This window comes from Rhea americana, unplaced genomic scaffold (assembly GCF_003343005.1).
Source record: "Rhea americana isolate MKP2758 unplaced genomic scaffold, rheAme1 scaffold_37, whole genome shotgun sequence".
In the NCBI taxonomy this organism is placed as follows: domain Eukaryota; kingdom Metazoa; phylum Chordata; class Aves; order Rheiformes; family Rheidae; genus Rhea; species Rhea americana.
The window spans coordinates 5,368,937-5,393,644 of record NW_028186501.1 but is presented as its reverse complement, the minus strand read 5'-3'; the positions used below and the strand labels follow the sequence as shown (position 1 = coordinate 5,393,644).

General features: G+C 39.2%; 2 protein-coding genes across 7 annotated transcripts in view; one reads left to right on the top strand and one right to left on the bottom strand.

Annotated features, from left to right (window-relative positions):
* The window catches only part of HNRNPAB (heterogeneous nuclear ribonucleoprotein A/B), a 31,146-nt gene that overhangs the window by 5,476 nt on the left and 962 nt on the right, over window positions 1-24,708 (bottom strand). For 2 of the 6 annotated variants that reach the window (XM_085312852.1, XM_085312855.1), the window contains exons 3-8: window positions 21,699-21,867; window positions 21,459-21,617; window positions 20,930-21,061; window positions 19,151-19,259; window positions 18,906-19,058; window positions 18,743-18,827 (exon numbers count right to left, since the gene is read on the bottom strand). In XM_085312852.1, coding sequence (XP_085168978.1) covers window positions 18,757-18,827; window positions 18,906-19,058; window positions 19,151-19,259; window positions 20,930-21,061; window positions 21,459-21,617; window positions 21,699-21,867 — 793 coding nt within the window. In that variant the 3' untranslated portion in view covers window positions 18,743-18,756. Of the gene's footprint in view, window positions 1-18,163; window positions 18,828-18,905; window positions 19,059-19,150; window positions 19,260-20,929; window positions 21,062-21,458; window positions 21,618-21,698; window positions 21,868-24,708 lie in introns of those variants that run through there. The other 4 variants (XM_085312853.1, XM_085312851.1, XM_085312854.1 and 1 more) reach the window with 3 other exon arrangements.
* PHYKPL (5-phosphohydroxy-L-lysine phospho-lyase) lies at window positions 6,868-16,174 on the top strand. Its single transcript, XM_085312849.1, has 13 exons — window positions 6,868-6,965; window positions 8,736-8,854; window positions 9,726-9,885; window positions 10,578-10,652; window positions 11,506-11,593; window positions 11,687-11,803; window positions 12,034-12,116; window positions 12,416-12,641; window positions 12,908-13,062; window positions 13,626-13,715; window positions 13,923-14,053; window positions 14,453-14,509; window positions 16,006-16,174. Exons 1-12 carry the CDS (start codon window positions 6,907-6,909, stop codon window positions 14,503-14,505), a joined length of 1,356 nt encoding a protein of 451 aa, XP_085168975.1. The 5' UTR covers window positions 6,868-6,906; the 3' UTR covers window positions 14,506-14,509; window positions 16,006-16,174.

Genomic DNA, 24,708 nt, shown 5'->3' with positions numbered 1-24,708 from the left:
GGTCTGGTCTACCAAATCCTTTCGGCACTAAAGCAATTGAAACCTGTGCAAAGGAGAACTCCAGGTGAGGTACAGAGCCCTAAGCCAGGCTATTGAGGGGACTGCAGCTGTGATCTGCAGTGAAGATCTTTTCTGGGCATAACTTGGAACGCTTGGTCTGTAGATTCTGAATGCAATATCCTTATTTATCAGTTAGTTAGACTGACAAACTGTATCAGAGTACCTGTTCATTTCATACTGATAGTATTTGGTCTAAGAGAAAATCTGTTTAGATTCTGTGTGCTTTCCAAACACAGATATCATTGTTAAATGATAAATTGTTTCGGGACAGTCATAATCTCATTGGGAAGAGTTAAAACTATTTACTTTCCTCAGCAAATTCACATCAGATGAGTTGATTATTTTCTCCTTCCATATGAAAATGTTTATTTGGTCTTTTTGAGCACTTTGAATTTGCAAATAGCTCATGAAGATAAATTTTACTTACTGGTAGTACTAGCTGCCTTACTCAAAACTCAGCAGGTAACCTAGCCTCTTATGAAGCACAGTGTTTTGTTTTTGTTTTTTTCCTCCACAGAAAATCCCTCTCTATTCTTCCAACTTGAGAGAATATAAATTTCTTTTACAGCAATTCAGAAATACAGCTAAATGCTACCACTAGATGTCAGTAGCAGTAAAGATGATTGATAAGGAAGCTGCTAGTGCTTATGAAATACAGGTCATTCTGAGACCAAGCAACTGATTTATGTTGCTCACTGAAATATTTCATGTTAGCTTCATGAGTTCATCAATAAACAAAGATTTGTGTTAAAACACTGAACTTACTGGTCTTGGAGAAATCCCAGCCAAATTCACATATATATTTCTTTTCTTGTTTATGAAACAGAAGAAAATTCAGTGGTCTAATTTAACTGACTATAAAAGCATGGTGATTTCCCTTAGGCTCAGATAACTATGTCTGTCTGCTTTCTAGGAGCAAGTAGCTTGCTTAAAAATCGACTTGGTCTATTTAAAATCATAGCCAACAAGCAACTTTGCAGTTATTACCAACATCCTTTGAGATAGCGTAGCAAAGTTCCTAAGTTGAGTCCTAAGGGTGCCAGAACTGACCAAAACCCCTACAAAGATTTTGGCCTGCAAAGCTCTGCAGGCAGAGCTGCCTTGCCCCAACACCCAGCAGATCTAGTTTACAACTAGCTAGAACCGCTTGCTGCATGCCTGGGTTTTCATGTCAGCCTGGCCCGGTGCCTGCCCTGGGAGCYGAACGACTGCTTTGCTTCAGCTGTGCAAAGGCAGGGCTGTTGCTGCAGCACCCTTTGCTGCGGGCTGCCAGGGAAAGCTCTCGCTGTTCCTCCAGGCTGGACTAGCACAAAGTGCTCTGGGAGGAGCGATGCTGCACTAGTCCAAGAACGCAGAAAGCTCTCTGGGGTTTCTGCTGGGAATATATTTTGGGGAAAAGTAAATAAGGCCAAATATCTCCCTTGTTTGTAACTCCAGTTTAGTGCCAACAGCACATCGGATGCCCCAGATAAGGCACTCGCCAGAGAGTGAACACTATGTTTTGGCCTGTTTGAGGGGCAGATGAGTTTTGCAGCTCATCTAACTGCACGCTTGGCTASTTAGTTCAGGAACATTTCTCCGGGTTATGAAGCAGGTGGCAGGGAAAACCCAGCCTGTCTCCAGACTTAAAAACACTTTCAAGCCTTAATGCATTGGGATTGCAGTTATTTTACTTTATTTTTTTAAGAGATATTGCCACATGCTTTAGTTTCATAAGGGAGAGTCTTCTTTCTTGTATACACTTTGTGTATATGATGATGAATTTATTTCCATAGGGATTTTTCTCCTGTGTATTTAAAAATATGAATGCTTCTTTGAATGATAAAATGCAGAGACTTTCTGGTGTGTCTTTCTTTTTTTAGGAAACAAAAAGATGAAATATTTAAATGAGCTTTTATGTTTTGTTATTTCATAAATTTTAGCATGTGCAATTAAGCAAACCAGTGAAATGCATGTGAGGTTTCWGCAGTTCAAGCCATCCTGTGCAATGATGAACTGGAGTGGCTGAATGCTATCCAAGGTACAATATTTATTAAGTGTATTCTGTGGAGAACGACACAGGTTATTACCCATGATTTTAAAGATTGTTATAATCATTGATTATATGTGAAACYGAATGTTCATTATGGCCAAAGCTTTCATGCTACAAAGCCTGTTTTCTAGTTTGGTTACTTTAGTCTTCTCCCCCAAAGTGGAAAATCAGTGTCASGCTTCACCTGCTGAAACTGTGCACAACTATATTGACTACAATAGCGCTAAACCAGTTTACACCAGCAAGGATTTCCGTCTTCAGTGTTTATTGTCTGGCCAGCCCRCAGCTCAGAGCAGATCTGTGAATTTTTGTGAATGTGGCACTATCAGCCCCATCTACTAGACTCTCGGGCTAGAACTAAAGAGCCTTCACCCTTTTGTAATACATAGCTAAATTAAAGTCCTGTGATGCTTGAAACTGCCAGTTTTACTATAATGACAGATARTCATCCTCAGTCAATATAACTGTGTCCCATTAGCTTGTAAATTCAGTACTTTGTGTAAGATAGTCTATGGCTTAGGTTTCATGGCCYTTCAATACTTACTTAATGCTGCCCTCTACAGGATATCTTTTATATATAGAAACAAATTTTATGCCAGGAGGGAACAGAAACTTTTCCTCCTGATACTGTCCCCTAATAGACAGGACGCACAGTGAGGGTGCTTCTTTTGCATTTTGCGTAGGTCTTTGTAGAGYGGGTGTGCGTAAATAGAAACTCTTAACTTGTTCCCTCCTAAGTTTTGTATTTCTGTCATGGGCAATGCCATAATAGTCTCATTTCTTTTGCGTAGTCTAGTTGTTACCCAGACAATAAATTTAGTGTTAAATAAAACCTCTCTGTAGTTGGTTATAAGTCAAGTTTCCACTCTGAAATTGTAGAGAGGAAGTTTCAAATTATTTTCTTTACACGCAACAGATTTGTATGAAGAGGCACAAAGATACTAGTAATAACAAATGATTAAAATGTTTAAGAACACTTAAAGTGTTCCAAAACCACTTATCTTAGACAAATACTGTATGTATCTGGTCCAATTCTGATGAGTGAGTTTGTTTCCAATTTACATTATTATAGCTGAAAGCAGAGTTAGTCCCACTGTCTTCACTATCWAAGCACAAAGTAAAACCTCAATACTAGTTTATTTGTGTGCTCATTTGAAGCACACAGTGAGTTTTACTTGGTATTTGCTAGTGTGCTTCATAGCACAGCTAAGCTTCCAGTAGTTGAACCTGGGAGATTTTCCAAGTGAGAGATGAAATATTCTGATACATTTTGAGAGGCCTAAGACACTTGAGCTTGCAAGGCAATCAATGTGGCATGCTGCCTTTGGAGGTGCTGACCTTGGCAACTTTACAGAACTGCATTTATGTAAGAATAAACATTTCTTGACATCTTTTGCAACAGTGATTAAAAAGAAAAGTTATAGCAAATAAGGGAAAGAGTAACATCTGGTCACTCTGCTCCAGTCTCCCTGTTATTTATTGGGAGTCTCTGGCCTTTTAATGGTGTCCCTGGCCAAATAGTAGTGTACAGTTTGAAATACTTCATAGCTCCATTCTGGGGAATCTGTTGCTCACATTTGTTTACATTTGTAAACTAAAAGTGACATCTGCTAGAATTTTCATGTTCCCAATTGAAATATTGTGACTTTCCTAYGAATTTGTGTATCATTAGATGGCCTAACAAAAGGAATGTCCAACTATTGTATGATGTGCAGCTARATAAGCGCTGAAAACCTGTCTCTCAAAAACGAATGGCAGAATGACTTAATAGCTTGTAGGACTCTATACTACTGTCGAGACCCTGGGGGAAAACTACAGGAAAGAYAGGAAATATATGAGTTTTGAATGCACAACAGGTAGCATTATTGGCAAAGGAGCACACTAAGAAGTGCACTGGCGTTTGTGGTTTCCTTATGTCTTAGGACAACAATCAGTCTCTGTCCACTGAGTTCTGGTAGAAGTTCCCTCATCACTGCTAAGTTTAATGCAACAGTTGGCTGTTTTTGTGCAAGTCTGTGTGTGGTTTCTTATATAATGCAGGTATTAATGAAATASAAGGTTAAAATGGAGATGCCTCATGTATCTGAAATATATTTCTCAGTAAATGACACTAATAGTGCTTGCTGCTTTTTTCTATGCTGTTAAACACTGAATTGTATGCTTAACTTTTGAAAGGTATTTTACACGGTTATATGAAGCAGGTGCATATCAAATCTGCTTTTCTGCGATTGAATAATAAAAAAAGGGAMCTAGTTTTGCAAAGCAGTAAGCACCCACATTACCCACTGAATTTCCAAATCAGACAGAAGAGGTAAAATGGCATTAGTTAGAAACAGAGTTGGAGTTCTGGTGTTTGCTGGCTAGCTTCACAGATGGCGTGAAGTGTTAGAGAAAATTTCCTAACATAAATTATTTGTGGCATCTTACAAAAAAAAAAAAAAAAAAAAAAAAAAAAAAAAAGTATTCACTAAAATGGTTCAACACAAAATAACAGTTAAAGCTGATAATCAAACCTGAAGCAAAGCCACCTACTCTGTTGTATTCATTTACTTTGGATATACGAGTCTTTTAGAACTGGCATGCATTCTAGCATTTAGTTGCAATTTTTGAGGTTACATGTTTTGAAAAATTGTAACTGCTGGTATTTGAAAATCTGACTTACTTATACAGTTTAGGAAAATACATGCAATATGTGCATTATCTGTCCTTATTTGTTTGAAGTTATGCTGATGAGGCTTGATCCTCTAYCATGTTATGCAAGTGTCCCTTATTTATGTAAGTGGTTTCATCACTACAGTAAGACTGTAAGAGTAAGGGCTACTCGCATGTGTGTGTGCACAGTTTGCATATCTTGCAAAAAGCTGTTTGTTTGAATGTATTTACATGGCATTTTATACAAAGCTGACCTAAATTTCTGTAAAGTGTATCACCTTTAAAAATATAAATATGTATCTTTGTGTGTGTATATATATATATTTATATATATATATATAAATACAAAAAATGTACTTAACATCTTTATTTGCAAACTCTTTGCAGTTTTTAAGCATGTATGTACCATGAAAAGTGTTCCATTTACTCATTTTKGGGGGTGAACAACTGCTTTAAAAATGAAGGCATTATTAACAGTATTACTTACAGATTCTTTTAATATGTAAAAATGATATTAATTAGTAYGGCATCATTTATTTCTAGTTTAAACTGTAATGGACAGTGCATTAGTTTGAGACCTCCAAAAACGTGCTTTCTGGAGCTTTCATCTGTAACAAAAGTGAAYACTAGATCTTTAAAAATGGTCTCTGTACAGATGGCTTTTACAATTGTGTGAATATGTATAATGAATTCTGCATTYGTAACAAAGAATAAACTTTCCAAATTGTATATGTTCAGGTTCTTATTATAAATAGTTACTAAATATCTTACTCGGACAGAAGTTCMAATAAAGATTATCCTGTATTAACTTTTCCTCTACTGTCTTCTGTTACTTTAAAAACAGACTTTTAGGCAGCAATTAAGTTTTACTTCGTAAGTTCAACGTTGTTTAAGTGCAATGACTATTTGTTTTTGGATCCTCCACATTACACGCAACTGAAATTRTTCCTGTGTTTATGAAGTAAGTGCAACTAGAGATGATTATCAGTGACTGTATTTAGTCAGCATCAGTCTGTCAAGCATATAATTGAGAAAGGCTTGCTCTATTTTCTAGAGTGCTCTTAGCAGATGTTGTCAGTTTAAAATAACGTAAATATGAGGGTGAACTTGCCTTCTTTTAGAATGCAGCTTGGTAAGCTTATGAGCTCAGTTATACAATATAACACCTGCAGTAGTGGAGCAATGGATGCCTCCCAGGATGTCCCTTCTGTTTTTTTATCCTCCTATTTTTCTTAGCGATTCCAATCTTGAACAGGAACACTGTTCCTGTTAGAGAATGACCACTCTAATTGATGATGGTGCTTCCCCCTTCAATCCTAACCCATTGCCCCTACAGCTTTTCAGTAGTCATTCAGGTTTGCTCTTCTGTCAGCCAAACACAGGAGCACGATGTAAAGGTCTCGTTTCAACTTTCGTTTGGGCAGTGGCATATGCATTCAGCAATTAATGCAGTTGTGACACGTAGGCCACCACCCTGTTTTAAGAAAAAAATAACCTTTTTCAAATTATAAATACCTCAAAAGAGAATGTTAGGGATGTAAGGATATGAAGGGCCTTGAAAACACTATACGTCAGCGGCATCTGGTACCAGAGAGGGATCTGGGGCCACAYGCCACTAACAGCGGTGCAATGCCATGCACTGCAGTTTGCATTCTGGTTTCACGTGAGGTGACAGCAGTCTTGCTGGATCCCAGCTGGGGTAGCCTCTTTCCCAGTTCAYGCTGCAGGAACTCTGAAACAAAGCCACCGCTCCTGCAGCCAGAAGCGTGGAGTCCAGCCAGCGTGGAGGAGTCCTAAAGCACTGGTAAGTTACTGTTCTGTTCTTTGCAAACTCAGCTCACCAAGGAGATGTTTTGGGAGCAGGTGGGAGGACAGGGGCTGTTACGCTCCTGCTATAGCCCATGCAATGTCTGTATTTCTAGGGTAGCTTCTGCTAACTGTCAAGAGGGGCTGCTGCTCCTGCGGAGCTGAGTTTAGCAGGGCTTGGTCCCGGCCTTCAAGCGCCTAGCACGCGGCAAGTACGAGGTGCCCTGGGGCGAGCGGCGCTCGGTGCCGCGCGCGGCCGCCAGGGGGCGCCGCGGTGGCGCCGCCGCCGCGCCCCTCCCCGGCCCGCGGAGGGAGGCGGCGCCGCCCCGCCCGCCCCGGCCCCGGCGAGAGCGGCCATGAGGCCGGCGCAGCGCTCCCGGGAGGAGACCCTGGCCTTGCGGCGGCAGCTCATCGGGTAGGTGCCGCGGCGGGGAAGGACGGGGCGGGGGTGCAGCCGCCGGGCGCCGCGGAGCGCCCCGGCAGCCCCGGGGCTCCGCGTCCCTTGCCGGCGCCCGACGTGGCCGCAGGGCCGCGGCCGAGAGCAACTCCGAGCTCGCTTCTCAGAAACTGCAGTTGCGCTCCGGGCCACAGGGTGATCCCTTCCTTCCCTAGGATTTATTTTAAACTAGCAGCACACAGGAGTAAAGGCCAGCGTTGTTACTGTGCTACATCTGCATTAAGAGCAGGGTCATTTCTAACACGACCCTTCCTCTTTCTGATACAGGGGAGAGAAATTATGAAACCAAAGCATAARGATCCTTAAAAACTGGTACGCTACCTTGTGTACCTGCTAATACCTCAAGCAGCGCAGATCCGCTTCTTCACAATTTACTGCGAGCACTAGCGGGATSTGAACAAACCAAACCCCGGAGTCGCTGCAGGCTGTACCACAGAAACACGCTGGCTGCCTCTGCCCCGGCGTCTTCCTCTCCTTAAGGCAGCCGCTGTCGGCTGCTGCTAGAAACAGGGTGCTGAGCTAGGTGGAGGTTTGGTCTGACCTGGTATAAACCTTCCAAAATTTTTATTGCACCAAAAACTTGAGAGGATTAACATACACCTGCCCAAACTGCGAGAATTAAGTAACTTACTCTATTAAGTAACTCACTATTTTAATATAGTACACTTTGCTTTCAGAATAGAGGCAAGGTGTAYACTCAGTCTTCGTCAGTAAATGTTTTATGGCAGAAGTTAGGTTGAAAGAGAATTCTGGAATTAGAACTGTGCTAGATAGGCATTTAATCTGTTCTGCTAACAGGACAAATCAGTTACAAGACAATGCAATCTTTTTAGTATCTCTTCAACAATCATGCCAACTCCAAAAAAAACCCTACAACCTGTTTCCGTCTTACTGCCAGTTCATACAGGAGCTACAAGATTCTTGCAGGGGAGGGACAGTGAAACTGTTTTCTCAGTTTATCATTGCCCTTTTTTGTCCAGGTGACAACGGCTTTTTATCTATAGTCAAATTATTTTTCTTTTTGTAATCTTTTACTAAATGAAGCATGAAAAGCTTTAAAGAAAACAGATTAGGTAGAAATCATGACATTTGATTAGACTTCATTTTTGCACTGCCTTTCAGCCRGAATTAAATCTGTACAACTTTTGTTTACGCACGTTCCAATTTTGTTTGGTAATTTATTTAAAAGTGAAACAAAACAAACCCAATTAAGCAGACCCAGCCTTAAATCACTTAAGGCTTCAGCTAAGGTAATGAAACTCTATGTGGACATAAGAATCACCAGCATCACGCTATCTAGAGAAACAGAACCTTAAAATAGTAAGCATATAAAGACAATTATCTTAACGTTAGAGACAGGCACCAAACTGAGTTTCAAGAACACAAAAGGCAGACAGTATAAACAGTAAGGAACTATAATTAAGACCAGATTAAACTCTAGAGGTAAGTAAGTCCTATCTGTGTTCTGTGCCCGGACATTCCTAGTGAAGTATCTGCAATTCTGGAAACTGCAGGTCTAACAAAATTTGAGTATTAAGTCAAAATCCTCCTTCCCACCCCAAACTGTGCATTAGGAGCTAAGAGCAGGATGACAGCACTTTTTATCATCTAGTCCAGAAAATGTCTTTCTCTTGATTAACTTAACTGAGAATATTACTAGCAGAATGAACTATTTGTTTTTTTTTAGACTTCACTAAAATTTATTTGGAATTCTTATGTTTGCTACAGCTCTTCCTGCAAACTCTTTTTTTCTGATGATCCAGTGAAGATTGTCAAGGCAAAAGGCCAGTATATGTACGATGAAAAGGGAAGACAGTATCTTGATTGCATTAACAACGTTGCTCATGGTAAGCTAAAAGTCCTATTATTTGGTACCATGTTTTTCAAAGTGTAACAGTCAGTACTTTTTACAACTGTTGGATTGTGTGTGTGGGGGGGAGATGTTTAACTGGAAAATGGAGATATCCTTCTTGAGCTTATACTTTGGGGAATTATTGTCCACATTTCAATTTACATGTGCAGGAATGCGATGCTTTCCAGACTTGCTTCCTGTTCTGTCTTCACAGAAGTGGAGTCATTTAACATTTAAAGGACTTCTTGCATGAAAGCTCAAGTCAAGCATCTAACTGTAGAAACAAGTGACTTTGCAGTTTGTTCAGTCTGTAAAAGTTACTGCTGCGGGTGCTTTAACAGGATCGTTGCTTGGTGTGGTGCCTTAATTGTATTTTATGAAGTAACTGTTTCTTTCTGGCAGTATTTGAAATCTYTACAGAGTCAGTGCTGTCAAAATCATCCTAGAGCTAAACACATTAACTCTTTGAAGGTAAAGCTTACCCGCACAGAGCAAACTCCAAATTATTCAAAATTATTAGTTGCTATTATGAACAAATTATTCAAACGTCTCAATCCAAAGTATTAAATTAAGACACTACTTATTTTATCGTATCAGTTTCCAGTATTCAATTATAAACCGGGAAATAAAAGAAGCAGCCAAATTAAAACTTTCTAAACAAAAAAAAAAGGAAAGTTTTTTAAAAAAAGCTTTCAAGGCACATTGTCTTCTGCTGACAATATCATTAATGCCCCATTGATGAAATACAATCAGTGATAATAGCTCTGTACTACCAAAAATACAGGTGCAAAGTCAGTATGCATTTGACAAACACCATGCACGACATGAAATAACTCTCAGACCCATCTCTCTATACTTTCTTGTAGTTGGACACTGTCATCCTGATGTAGTAAAAGCAGCCCATGAACAAAATCAATTGTTAAATACAAATTCTCGTTATCTTCATGACAACTTAGTTGATTATGCAGACAGACTTTCAAAAACACTACCTGAGAAGTTGTGCATCTTCTATTTTTTGAATTCTGGGTAAGTAAGGTACAGTAAGAGCGCTGCTGTATTATTGCTATTTATGCACAGACAAGTATACTTCCTTATCAAAACAGCCAACTACATCATCTGGTGTAGATAATTATATAATAAGAAAAAAGTAGTTTGGGGGTTTTTTGTTCTTTTATTTATTTTTTTGAAGAAACCATCGTTCTTTTTAGAAGATTAGCGGCTCTCAAGTTCACACTGAGCAAGCTATCAAGAAACTAAACTAGTGCTTTAAAACTAAACTAGTGCTTTAAGAAGGGTTTTGTTTTGTTTAAAATGCTTTGGACTACTAAACCTCAATGTAAAGCTTTACTAAATTAGTTTCAGGTGTTTCTGACATGTCTACTGAGTTTAGAATTACTTCTCTCATCAAACTTCAGTATAACAGTGCATACTTGCTTATGAGGATTTTGTATTTGTAAGCAAACTGTAGCTTTAAAAAAAAGGGTGGGGGAAGCTGCATCGAAAGTACTCTGTATCCAACTTTATAGAAAGAATTTGGTTCTGCTGCTACGCGCTACTACTAAATAATAGTGCAAAGCACTGTTTATTACTAAGGAATCTGTCAGTACCTTGCCTCTAGTTGTGTGTGTTCTCTTTGGAGGCAAACAGCATTGCAAGGGAAGTCAGAATTTCAACTCAGACACCTGCAGTGAAACACTTATCCAATTTTTCACTTGTAGATCCGAAGCTAATGATCTTGCCTTAAGAATGGCACGACAGTATACAAAACACGAAGACGTGATAGTTTTGGACCAGTAAGTATATTGGCAATGTTTATCTACTACTGTGGGAAACTAGGCCCAATTTTGATCCGTTGTCAGAACACTTCTGAAAATCTGCCATTTTAGAAAGAATGTTGCCGTGAGGTTGAAGGAAGTAATTCTTCCCCTCTGTTCAGCATTTGTGAGCCCATCTCTGGAGTACTGCATCCAAGCTGGACTCCCTAGTACATAACAGGGATTTCCATACTGGGCTGAGTCCAGCAGAGGCCTGTCATATTAGAGAGCGGAATGCTTGGCAGGTTAATAGAAATGGATTTGTTCAGCCTTAAGAAGAGGAGGCTAAGGGGAAATCTTTACTATCTAAAACAATCTAATGGGAGGGCATGGAAAAGAGAGACAGACTCAAAGACAGGTGGCTACAGGAGAAGAGGCCATGAACACAAGAGTTCGAACATGAGACATTCTGATGAGACGTAAGGAAAAACTTTTTTGCCATGAGTGTGGTCAAATAGTAGAATGAAATGCCCAGAGAGACTGTGCAATCTCCATCCTTGGAAGATGCTCAAAAGCAGGCCAGACAGATCCCTGCCAGTTATTCTACAATTTCATAATACTGCTTGACTTTCTCAGCTGTGATTCGACTCCCTGGCCACATAAAACCAGTGACAAGTAGTAGTGTGCTGTTCCTTGGCACACCTTATATTTAGACATAAAAAAAAAAACCTACTACGCTGATTGATGGAGGTCTCTGAGCTATTTCCAGCTAAGTGACTAAATTCCCATCAGCTAACATAACCAATTCTACTCTTTTGTTGTCAGTCATGCTAATCTTAAAGAATTCTGATAATGAGGAAATTACTGCTTAGTTCTGCTGATTGTTTTTAAGTGCTTACCATGGACATCTGACATCCTTGATTGACATAAGCCCATATAAATTCAGAAATCTAGAAGGACAAAAGGAGTGGGTCCATGTGGTACGTACTTTAGCCTATAACTACTGACTATTTGCAAATTTACTAAGTCTTATGTATGATATACTGAACAAAGGATRCTGTTCCTTTGCATAGGCTCCTGTTCCAGACACATACAGAGGAATATATAGAGAAGACCATGAAGATTCAGTAACAGCCTATGCTAATGAAGTGAAAAGGATTATTGAACAAGCACATGGGAGAGGCAGAAAGGTAAGAAGTGGATTCCTAAATCATTTGTCTTGCCTTAGAAACAAGTACGAGCGGCTGTCACTGCCATTCAGCATTAGTGAGCTATGCGACAGAGACTTGTATGAAAGTAAAGAACAAGTAATAAAGGATATTTGCAAGAACTAGCTAAAGATGAAGAGCCTGGAAATTGTTAACGCATTTTTAGTGACTTTCTGTATGTGTTCAAACATTACATGTTACCTATGTTTCAGATTGCTGCTTTTTTCATTGAATCTCTGCCAAGTGTTGGTGGTCAGATCATTCCACCAGCTGGCTATTTTCAGAAGGTTGCAGAGTAAGTTGTCCTCTATTATCTTAACTCTTTACATTTAAAATATCTACTAAATGCAGATAAGAAATTCTCTGCCTACTGTTGCATAGTTTTGCAAGAACAAAAATACCTCTACCTTTTCTGTATTAGAATGCAAACTTGATATGACAAAGAAAGACCTCTTTTTACAAACAGTGCAGAATACAGACCTGCACAAGTTTGTTTCCTTAAAGTTTGTAAGGTAATGATTTCTGCATGTTCTTTAACACTAAATATTATGTCCAGTCTCCTCTTAACGTAGACTAAAACTTGTTCGGTTACAGGCATGTGCACAAGGCAGGAGGTCTATTTATTGCTGATGAAATTCAAGTTGGCTTTGGCAGAGCTGGAAAGCACTTCTGGGCATTCCAGCTTCAGGGAGAAGATTTTATACCTGATATTGTCACTATGGGGAAACCAATAGGAAACGGGCACCCTATTGCCTGTGTAGCAACAACAAAGGAAGTTGCAGAAGCATTTGCAGCCACAGGAGTGGAGTATTTTAACACAGTGAGTAAGAGGTTAACCAAATTCTCCTTCTCTACACAGTTTCAGTACTAAAACCACAACAGACAATCACAGAGCTTTTTCATTAATGGTTATTCACCTTAATTACTGTTTGTTCTATTTACATCTTTCTAGTGTGTAACTTCCTGTATCCTGACTCCACCCAATATAAGTGCCAGTATGCTCACGTATCACTGAAGCTACGCTTTCAGTGACAAGATCACATCTTTCCTGTCCCCTGTCTGCATATATTCTTTTCTTGAATTCAGTTTGGAGGAAACCCAGTTTCATGTGCTGTTGGACTAGCTGTATTAGATGTGATTGAGAAAGAACATCTTCAAGCTCATGCCACAGAAGTAGGCAACTTCTTGATGAAGTTACTCAATCAGCAGAAAATCAAACATCCAATCATTGGTGATGTCAGGTATCAGTATTTTATTTTCTTTTTCAGCTGCTTTTTTAATTTGGTTCATCAGACAAGCATTGCAGTAAACTACTCAAAATCCAACTGATGTAACTTTGCATAAGACTGATTTTAAAAAAGAAATTCATCACCTGTTTTCAGCAAAAATAAATCTGCTGTAGATTAAAACACCAGCTTGAGCTGATCAAAAGCCAGATGTGCTTTGCCACCCCAAGCCAGCACTGTCTTACTGATTTCAATACAGTTCTGGGAAGACATTTCTGATTTATTAGCTGCTAAAGGAATTCACTTTCCTGTTTTAACTCTACCCCAATTACACAAAGAACAGAATTAATGAGTTGGATGGAAACTGTACTTAAGCTCTTGTCCTGCTTTACCATTCTGTGCAGAGAAAAAGCTGTACTGTAATACATTTCTGCAAAGCAGTACCTTTCCCAGTAATGGGAAAGGAAAATTAGTAATTCTCATGCATTAAGGCACATTCTCACAGAAGTTTTCTGCATGTTTAGTTCACTCAGTTCCTTCTTCTAACTACAGCTTGAATATCTGCTTTTCTTTTAAAGGGGTACTGGCTTATTCATTGGTGTGGACTTAATTAAGGACCAAGCAGAAAGGACCCCAGCCACAGCAGAGGCAGAGTATCTGGTAACAAGGTAGTTCTTCAGTGTGCAAACAAGCACACATCAATTTTGAAGTAATCTGTCATGCAGCAGTTGTTAAAATATAGCCATCTGGCAAAGAAAGAAACCAGTCAGTGCAGAATGGCAAAATGGTCTCAACAGCCTCCACACCAATGCTGTTAAGTTTTTCTGAACAACATTCAGAAATGCGACAATTCTTATCCTCATCTCTCTTTCCAGGCTTAAGGAAGAATATATTCTACTGAGTACAGATGGGCCAGGAAGAAATGTGCTTAAATTCAAGCCCCCAATGTGCTTCAGTATGGAGGATGCAAAATTTGTTGTGGATGCAGTTGACAGAATACTAACAGGTAGTACAGAACAAAAGGCACAGACTCTGCTTTACAGTGGTTGCTGATGGACTACCTTAAGAAGTCAGTGCTGAGCAGCTAAGCCTGCTCTTCAGAAGTCCTAAAATAGAGGTGGAGAGAGTAGGTGCTGAGCACATATGGAGGTTAGCCTTGTTCTTTGAAACTTTTAGTCTTCACTTCTACTTTTGTTAGGGAACTTTTCAGCAGAATTAGTTTATTTATTCCACAGTTGTAGAAGACTTAAAATAGTTTTGCTCTAGCACAGGCTAAAGTGTTTACCTACCTGAGCATGGGAACTGCGTAGCTCTTTATAGAAACTTATACAGTGTTTACCAAGTTAGTCCAAGAATTTGTCTCTGTATTACGGATTTGCTAAATTATTGCTTACTATCTCTCTAGATATGGAAAAGCAATGCCTGAGCCAACAGGAAAAATCCACTTGTTTTACCTGAGCAGGTATTTGTCTATCTTCACTGTTTACAAGTATTTAAAAAAAAGCTGGGGTTCTTAAATTTTGCTTCRTTGGACACTCACTGGCAGCAGAGCAGGACCACGTTTCCCTARAGATGCTTTTTTACATAAATTAGTTTACTGGGATTTCTAGCAATCTAGAGGCACAAACCAGATTTCTGTGCATCTGGCATTCATTCATAGCTACTTCCTGTCACACAGCCTGACACTTCTAGTAACACTGTGTATTCGTTTGTGTGCAAATTATGTCCAACATGTCCCAGAAATGCTTTCTGGTAGCATGCTATGCTCATCTAGGAAGCTTTCACAGTGTAGCATGCATGTCAAAGGTTACTATGTCAACACATGCACACAAGGGCAAAATAGAGCTCCTACACTAGCCGGTCAGTGCCTTCAGTAACTTCAGACACAGCTGCAGCTTTTTACAGTGTCCAGTTAGTCAACAGGATAAGGGAAAGCTTGCTCAGAGCGAGTTAACTCCTTTTAAGAGCTCATGTTGCAGCACTGTACCTTCTGCATACCACAATTTGGGAGCATCYACTTAAGCTAAGACAGTTTTATGAAGTTTATGAACACTTCATAAAAGTATTTAGTAAAAAAAAAAAAAAACTAAAACAGTATTTTTAGTACTGTAGCTCATGTTTCACTTAACATTTGACTCTGAAATTATACTGCCTTCTCCCAAGCATATTCCTTATAACTACTTCATAGGATCATTTCAGGTTCATGGCTGTTGTAGTGTTAAACCTTATACACAAAGTTCATTTGGGCATCAGTAAGACTCAGTCCTCAATGTTTTCCAAACCTTGCAACTCCTGTTATCTATTAAGAACCCCTGTAGCTTGCTCACAGAGAACATCTAGGTACTACTCATTTTGTCACACATTCAGAAAGCACACTTACAGCTATCTTCTGCTCATAATTCCTCATGAACACCACAACTCAATGTAACACACCTCAGTACACCTTTAACCTACTAATTGGTGTGTTTTTAACCAAGTGCACAGTAAGCTCTGGCACATCAGTATGAACATACTGAATGTCATCACTAAGAATCCTATGGCCTTAACCCCACAACAGATTTACACCACTGTGCCACAACCTAAGGAAAAATATGCTTCTGTTTCAGTGCAACAGTAGTATCTCATAGTAGGCACAAGAAAAATGTGTTAATATTTTATTTAGCAGGTTAATGGCAAGACATACAGCTGTTTGTACTACTTAGTCTTGAGAACAGGAAGATTAGTCATCAGTGCCAGTTTAATTCATTGAGGCCTAATGACCTGATGTACTTTTTCAATCTAAACTAAACAAGAAAAATGCCTTTATTTTCTACATGAAATCAAGAATGCAAAATGCCTCTTAGTAAATACATTACTAACAACTGACACTTACATATATGTAAGTGAAAGTGAGGCAAGTGAAGTAGACTCCTTTTTAATTATGCTTTTACAAGAAAACATATCATTTTCTTTCCATAGGTTTCAAGCAATATTCAAGATCTACTACCAAGAAACATTTCTCTACTGTAATAATGCACATTTAATCAGTCTGTCTTAAATCAGATAAGTTATCTTGTTATTAATAATAGCTTTAGGAGAAATAAATCTTACAATGGCTTGTTTCAACTGTAGCAAAGTGTGGGATTAGCTTTTATTTAACATCCTATCTGAAACTGGTTATCAAGGAATCCATTTCTAATAGCTATTATGAACTACATTTTCTAAATTCATACTATTTCAAGTTATGACTGTTTGAAAATTAAGATAAGCCAAAAGGTACTCCTGTTTTTGTCATCTGCTGCTGCCTATGGCAAACTCCATTCTAGCTGTCTGTGCACTCAGTCCTTCCCCAGCTCCTCTGGTAAGTTTCAGAAGCCAGTTTCATGCTAATGTGCTCCTACTAGCACTAACTTCAGCAAAGATCTCAAATAGATTAAGTCAAAAGCTTCAGTCTTGAATTTGTAACATCAAAGAACAGACAGCTGAAGGCCAGAAGGCTCTCAAACCTGTTCCTAGGAAATCCTCTGTCCTTAAGAAATAAGCAAGTAGGATTAATTAGAGCACACTAAAGCCTTGAGAAACAAACTCATGTACAAGCCCATTTTCACTGGGTAATTAAGTGTTCTTTGCACTCACACAAAGAAAGAGAAAGCCAGCTCTGTAACAGCATGCTAGTTGCCTCAGTTTCTGCTGAAGGCCATATCACCTCTAAAGGAAGCTTCACCTGAGGACCTACCTATTTCCAAAAAGAACCAATGCAACAGCCAGCTAACAAGCTGCTATCAACACACTGGCCAGAAATGCTGCAATAGTACAGTCCTGGCAGATTTTTATGCAAATTTCCCTTTAGAGCGCAAATTGCTTGCTTTTTTTTTTTAAAAAAAAGTTTCTGCTGCCTTATAAACAGGATGCAATAATTAAACATTTCATTTTAGATCTTCAGCTTTGAGACAGTAGCACTTTTAAGTACTGTACTCATTTGTTTTAATGGACTGCAGTTTTGCATTTTCTTTTTAAAGTTGGACATAAGGTTACATACTCCAACTGTAAAGCTGTCTTGTCAACTCTCAAGCTAAAGTAGATTTAAAATCTTGTTTATACTCGAGAGCATAAACTCTGTATACAGACAAGTCTCATGGATTTCTAACTTTATAGCAACTTTGTTTTTCCCAAGGACAGCCAGTAGGGAGCAGCAGACTATACTCCCTGCAGCAATAGCTGCAGCACTTAAAAAAGTTAAGATCACTAGTAACACCTGTTTTCTTACTTTCACTTACAATTCCTGTTTGTTCAAATGGCATTTATTACAAGAGCTACTGTTATATTTAGCTTTAAAAGGGAAATAGAATCAAACTAATCTCTATCAAGATTAGAAGTTTACTTTGAGCAGTAGCACTTGAAGTATTTATGAAACTAAGTTTGGAAGAGAGTATTCTGCAGCAAGATAGACAAGTTACATAAACTATTCCCTAAAATAGTGAAAAACTAGTCAGAAAAGGAGGCCTTATTTCTAGCTGGTTACTCATCTTCAGAGAAAGGCTGCTTTAGGGGCAGCTTTGTTTTTTTCCTTCTGACAACTTTAGTTGAAGCTCTGCAGCCTTTTTTGGTATTCAAAAAGGCTGCAAAATTCAGTCTTTGCACTGGTAATTTTATTTGCATCTAACCTGTCTTTCAGGGCAGGTATACAACTCTATTAAGAACTTTTGTAAATCCCTCAGACTTTAAAGAGTAAAATATGAAGGAAGCGCAGCTAGCTCTTTACAACTTCCTCCTGCAAGTCTGTCTAGACTCAAGCCCTACCTGAAACATACGCCTCTGGTTCAACCTGCAAGAACCATACAACACAGATAGTTACGCTGAGCCACTGCACTTGCCTAGAACATGAGCCAACATCACTCCAGCACAGCTTCCACAGCACCTGGGGAATTCCACCCAAGTTCTATTCTGTAGCCTCCAAGCAGCAGCAAGCACAGTTTTTAGCTGCCCCATATCTACAAGGGAGCACTACTACTAATACAGCCCTCTAGTTTAAGAGCATTAAAGCCCACCTCTTCACCTAGCAAGGTATTGCTGTGAACTAAATTCTACAAAGTACTGGCATTTTACTAGTACATAAGCTGAAGAATGGCACAAGACACTAGATTACGCCTTTTTTATTTCAAAAGCTAGGATAGCTTCAATATCCATGTCATGGTGAATCAGAACACATGTAAAATACCTTACAATACATTAGATTCCAAAAAGGTACCAAAAAGTACAGTAAAATTAACACTTCCATTACAGGAAATGTATGACACAAAAACAATACAAAATAAAAAGGTGGAAAGTGACACTGGTTCCCTAAGATGCATCTCATTCTGTACAACTGGAGTAATGCAGAGTCCATAGTTAACTCCAAGAGGCAGTCCCTAGATGCAGAGCTGCAGCTTTAAGCAGACCCTCAAAATCAGTTTCAGTTTAACCTATTAATAAAATCATTAATTAATATCTTCAGCAAGGCTGAAATTTACACACCACACTGTCTAGACAACTAGTATCTGTAAGTATTAAACATGTAAAACGTTTCCAGGGAGCTCTTCCAAGTAAGATGCACATTTAACAGGCCATAGAAATTTATTGTAAAGTTAAATTTGGTACAGAACTGAAATATCCATCTACAGCATTGTATACAAAACCTATGCAGTCATTTTCCAAAAGAGACCATGCCACTGCATACCTGAATAAGTTTGATCAATATGGCTTGTAGTTATTCTGATGACCACCACGTCTTGGTGTCTTCCCATAATTTGCACTGCCTTGACCTATGAACAAGAGAACAAATGCATTAAACTGCTAATTAGTTACGTTTGCTGATACCCAATACAGTTCTCTTTACTTACTGTAATCATAGCCTGGTCCATATCCATAATACCCATATCCTGAATAATCATAGCCTCCATAGCCACCATAACCTTGCTGATAGCCGTATCCTTGATTCCCATAACCCTGGTTCCAGTAATTGCCATAACCTTGATTCCAATTTTGACTTTGAGCTATAGAAGGGAAAACCATCCACAAAATCCCATTTTAGTACACACAACTTATTTTAAAGTGTCCATACTAAAGTAGTGCGTGTAGTACTTACCACCGCCTCTTCCACCTCTGCCTCTTCCTCCATAGCTACCTCTTCCTCCACCACTACTGAACTGTTGCTGCTGGTATACTTCTTTTGGCTGTGCTACCTTAATCTCACACTGAAAATAAAAACCAAGGAAGAGTATGTATATTGTCTTATAGCGGCACTGCCCAATCTAACCCCCTAGGAAAGTCAGAGAAGTTATTCTACAGGCAAAGGAGGTGTACATGCTGTGCTCCCGGTCATGTGACCACCACTACTGCACATCCAAAAGTATTTGATTTATTGTGCTGCCTGGGCAAAGGTAAGTCGCAATTAGCTGTTCCAAGAAGGCCACTGATTTCAGAGCACTTCACACTGCCTCTCTCCTACAGCCAGCTTCCCAGTGGAAGAGGCAGTGCCCTACATAACCATTACTATTCATGTGGTAGTGGCTGCCTTCTATCCTGCAGAAGCCCTGGGACTAGGCTGTTGCTCTCAGACCACATCACCTGACCTGTACTAACTGAAGCAGTACTGAGAGCAAGGCTCTGAAAAGTCAGTCAAAGCGAGTTTTTCTAGCAGCCTTCCTATGCCCTGTACATCGCACATCTGTGTTGCGCCGTGAAGCCAATTTACCAGCACTCAAAAAATATCACCTAATATTAAGACTACTGAAAAAACAACCAGAATTGATATTTCCAAACCAGGTTCCTAAGCTGCAGTTCAAATTGTCAGCCAGCTTCTACTTCCTGAATCTGTGCACGATCTGAGAAAACAAACTACTGCTGTTGTCAACAGAACAACTCCCTGCAATGATAGCAGCTACACAAACCTGGAGCTCCCCATGCAGAAGATTCCAGGTAATCTACCATCTTTTTTTTTTTAATCATTATGCCACAAAAATAAGCCATAATTACAAGATACAGATATGATTTCTGTGCCCYCTTTGCGCATGAGCTTTCATCTCTTCTGAAAACAATCTTTATTGCTAACTGCAGTGTCATGATAGCTACCAATGCATTAAGCTTGCCAGTATTTACTCTGTGCTGTTTCAAGAGCAGATTTAAACTAAGGGTAATCTAAGTCACTGTATCAGGCAATATAAACAGGTCTAATGGGCTTCAAGTTGCAGTATGTGTGTGGCCAGCCACGGAGCAAGGGAAAAGGGACACATCCAGTCAGCACTCATTCTTTGACTCCAGTCCTCTCTTCATTAGCGCAAGAGATGAGCCTCTTTGGCCTACAGACTGCTGTACACTTATTAGCTATTCCACCAGATAGCTGCTGTCAGCTGTTCAGACCCTCTCCCACCACTTTTACAGTAGTTCAAATCTCAATGGTCTTGTTTGACCTCACTTGCAAAGGCTCTTAAGGAGACTGGGTACAAGTGGCAATAAGCATGCAGTTACTCTGTGGTTCTGCAGTTAGCACCAGTAAGCACTGAATTTATGCAAGTGCTCTATGCTTGGGAAAAACAAAAAAATAACAGTGTTTATCTGCTGGGGTGGCTAATGCTGCTATACTGGTACATGAACTAGCCGGTTTTCCTACATGTATTTCAAAGTGCTATTTGATCCTTTACATATGAAAAAGCCTAACACAYAGCAAACACAGCCAAAAATACTGGCAGAGAATCTTGCAGGCTCTGTGAACTGAACTATGGCAAAAAGCCTATTGTAAATAAGCTGTCCTTATTGTAATTTGGGTACCTTGAAATCAGAAGTCTACAAAATCCTTCTCAGATTATAGATGTAGCGGTATTATGCTTAAAAACTTGATCAGAGATCTGTAAGTCAAAGTTTCTACCTTGCTTCCACTGACGTTATGGAATTTCTTCTCCAAGATCTTCTTCACTGGATCCTCTTCCTTGAAGGTGATGAACACAAAACCCCTCCTTTTGTTGGTCTTCGGATCCATGGGAAGTTCAATTGCTTCAATCTGAAGACATGAAATATTACTTCAGACTGTTTCAGTTTCAGTGTCCCAAATGTTATGCATACTGTCTTAAAATGTAAGTTTCCTATCTACATATATTACATAACACCAAACTTAAATATTCTTCTGTATAGTATCCCTAGCTTTCAGACCACAGTTACATTTACAGCATTTTAGCATGAGATTAAATGGCCTGAGTTAACAAAGACAAGGAATCCAACTAGCAGTGCAAGGATTCAGTATAATCTGTTTACCATTCTTTCAAGATGGGAAACCTCTTGGTCAGTTATGAGAGACTTGAAGTACCTTAACTGCTTATATTCATCAACTTGCAAATGATTAGTCCACTAACTTCCATGAGAGACTACTCTATTTCAGTGGTTAAGATAATGTTACACACCTCTCCAAATTCTCCAAAGTATTCCCTGATTTTCTCTTCTGTGGCTTCTGGATTAAGTCCACCAACGAATATTTTCTTCACCGGATCCTTTTTCATTGCCATGGCCTTCTTGGGGTCAATTAATCGTCCATCTAGCCTGTGTTCTTTCTGTTCCAGAACCTGAAAGACAGATTGGCAAGATTAACTCATTTGAAAAGTTTCACTACAAGTTAAGAATCTGAAATATGAATCTTAAATTACCTTTTCAACACTCCCAGGTTCTTTGAAGAGAATAAATCCAAAGCCTCTGGATCTTCCTGTGTTAGGGTCCATCTTTATYGTACAGTCGGTTACCTCACCAAATTTGGTGAAGTAGTCTTTCAAGTCTTTTTTGCTTGTATCCCAACTGAGGCCACCAACAAACATTTTCCTGAAATTTCAAGAAGATAAGAGCTAGTTAGATACAGGAAATACTACAGAAAAGCACATTCAGCAACATACTCATACACATCTCAGGCATTGTCAGAAACAGAACCAGCTGTAAAGGTCAAGTAATTTAGCATTCTGTTAAAAGCTAGTAAATGCTACAGGACTGCTTTTTCTCCGTTTTCAAATAAATGATAAAATGCACTCTTCAGTTTACTACAGAGTTAAACAGAGTAAAATTTGCCTAAAATAATTCCCATCAGTAATTTTTGTTCTTTGAACGGTATTTGCTAAGTAATATTGACTATCAAGTACTGCCAATTCAGGTTTTGGAAAGAACCTAGGGTCATTCTACTGCTTTGAAAGAATTCAGGCTACAGGAGTGCAGCAAAAGCAAAATACTTCAGCTCTCTCACCATTGGAACAAATGGTTATGAAAATATAATCCCCCAAGCCACCTGCAGAACTTAGATCAGGTATCTGTGACCCCTAAGAATAGYCTCATACAACAGATCGGACTTTGGACCTGCCTGTAACAAGCAGGTTACGCACTTCTTCCTGCTTAGTTACTGAATCTCATTGTATTTTCGACAGTACTATAAATTCAAATTGCTAGTCCTTACTTTTGTGAAAGATCACACTACAGTACTTCCCRGCCCACCTTCCCCATAGAGTAACTTCCAGAGCACCTCAGAAGACTAAATACTAGTGAAATATGTGATACAGAAGTGAAGCTAATAAGCAAAAAGTAAGATCAATCAATAAAGCACTTTTCACATTTTCTTTCATTTCTTCAAATGAAAACATTAACATGACTATTTTCTATTTTCAGAGTTTCCAAGGTAACAAATCAAGCTTTTTAAAAACATTCAAGCTTTCTGTCCAACTATAGACTAAATCAGAGTTGTTATTACTCTGTTTAGAGGCAACCTGAATTTGGCCCTACAAGCTAGCAACACCTTGGAAACTAGAATACTCCTAAATAAAACTGGCTTTTAGTGTTAACATGCAATTTTCATTTGTTAAAGTTAGCATCCATTTATGTTCTAAAGGCAATATGAGAAAGGACATAGGTGCTATTATTTTTTTCTAGATTTTTTTCCTTCAACTGAAGGAAAAATCTTCCAGGCTAAACCTGGAATTGTTCAGATGAAGCTGCAGACTCTTTAACAGACAAGGGTCTAAGCAAAGTCTGTGGTTTTTTTTGAACCATTACAATAGAGCCTTACAGAAAAGATTTTACACAATGCTTACTAAGGCTTTCAACAACAAGTGAAAGCAAGGTAACTTCATGGCTTCATTCTCATCAGAATAGCTTACTGATCAAGAGTAATTTTGCAAAACTGCTGTAAATTGTACTGACTGACAATAGTTACACATAACATACCCCAGCATCACTGAATGTAATTACAGAATGATCAAAGAGAAATTCAATAGTGGTGACATGGGGTGGGGGATTTGTCTGCAGGTTAATTTGGTAAGGATGGGGGGGGGGCGCTACAGTACACTCAGGTATTGCCATATGCTAAAATCACCTCTTACCACAGCAAGAAATATTACACTTTAACATACAAAACAAAGGATTGTAACCCTTGTAATCAATACCTGGGTATACTTAATTAACACATAATAAAGCCTTCAAAATTAAGGCTGAGATAGTCTTAGAAGTTACTTGGCCTTCCCTTCAGAGAGCCACACTAATTTGAAAATTGCAAACTTAACATATACTCTACTTCCCCTCCCCCCATTGTATTAGTGCTCATAAATCGAGGCATGCTTCAGCTATTAACAAAATACTTAAATGCTGGTTCCTCAAACTGCTCTTAATTTGAAATTTAAGTTCCACACTGAATTCCTGTAACTTAATTTCTTAGAAGTTGCCTTTCACACTAGTTTTGGGTCAGAATTTGTCACCTCCTATGTGAGAAAAGGGAAAACATACAGCTTTTCAGTGTACAATATTGAAGAAAAAACAAAAAGCAGCAAAAATAGTTTGCACAGAGCTCATAGGCCTAGTTCTCAATCCTTGGAGTCTGCAGAACACATCCCATCTAAGCTCGGGGGAAGCATGCAAGTCTTGCTTCTTCCTTTCAAGCTCAAGTTCAAGCCTATCATTCTACCGTGGCTAGAGCTTTCTGTTCAACCTAAAGCAGACAACTCTTGGTTTAGAGCTCAGTGGTAACAGCTCGAATTAAATACATGGGGTCACTTAAATCACAAAGACCACTTGAGAAATAGGAAGACTGTAGGGTTTTTTTGTTGTCTTGTTTGGGGGTTCTTTTGAGGCAAGTACATACATTCATAAACATAAATGGATCTATGACAAGAAACAATTCATTTGTACATAAGGATGCAGCTACTGAAGTACAGAGAAACTGCCCCAAGTCCTCTAAATAATACTYAATAAGCCTCTTTCTGACAATGCCACAAGAAGTATACGAAAAAAAACTCACTATTTTAGACACACTGCACACCATCTCAACTATACTGTTTTTCCTTTACTCTCTCTAAAAATATTGTCTACCAGCGCCTGCCGAGACCAGGGTGGCTCTTTTATACGTATTAACAAAACAGGTTCACGCTGACACCAACGCCGATCGAGCATGCAATCGCCAGAAAGTTTGAGCCAGCCGCCACCCCCGACAGAAAGCAACTCCTTCCTGCCCCCACCGCCCCCTTCGTTTAAAAAAAGGGGGGGAACAAAAGCGGAAAACGCGGGGGTGCAGAGCGCGCGGAGGTAAATCCCCTTCCATTTTACGGCGTGAGACGGCAACAAGCCCGCTCCCCCGCCCCTCCCCCAGCCACCACATGGCGCCAACAAAAGGCAGCTCCAGAACAAAGGAAG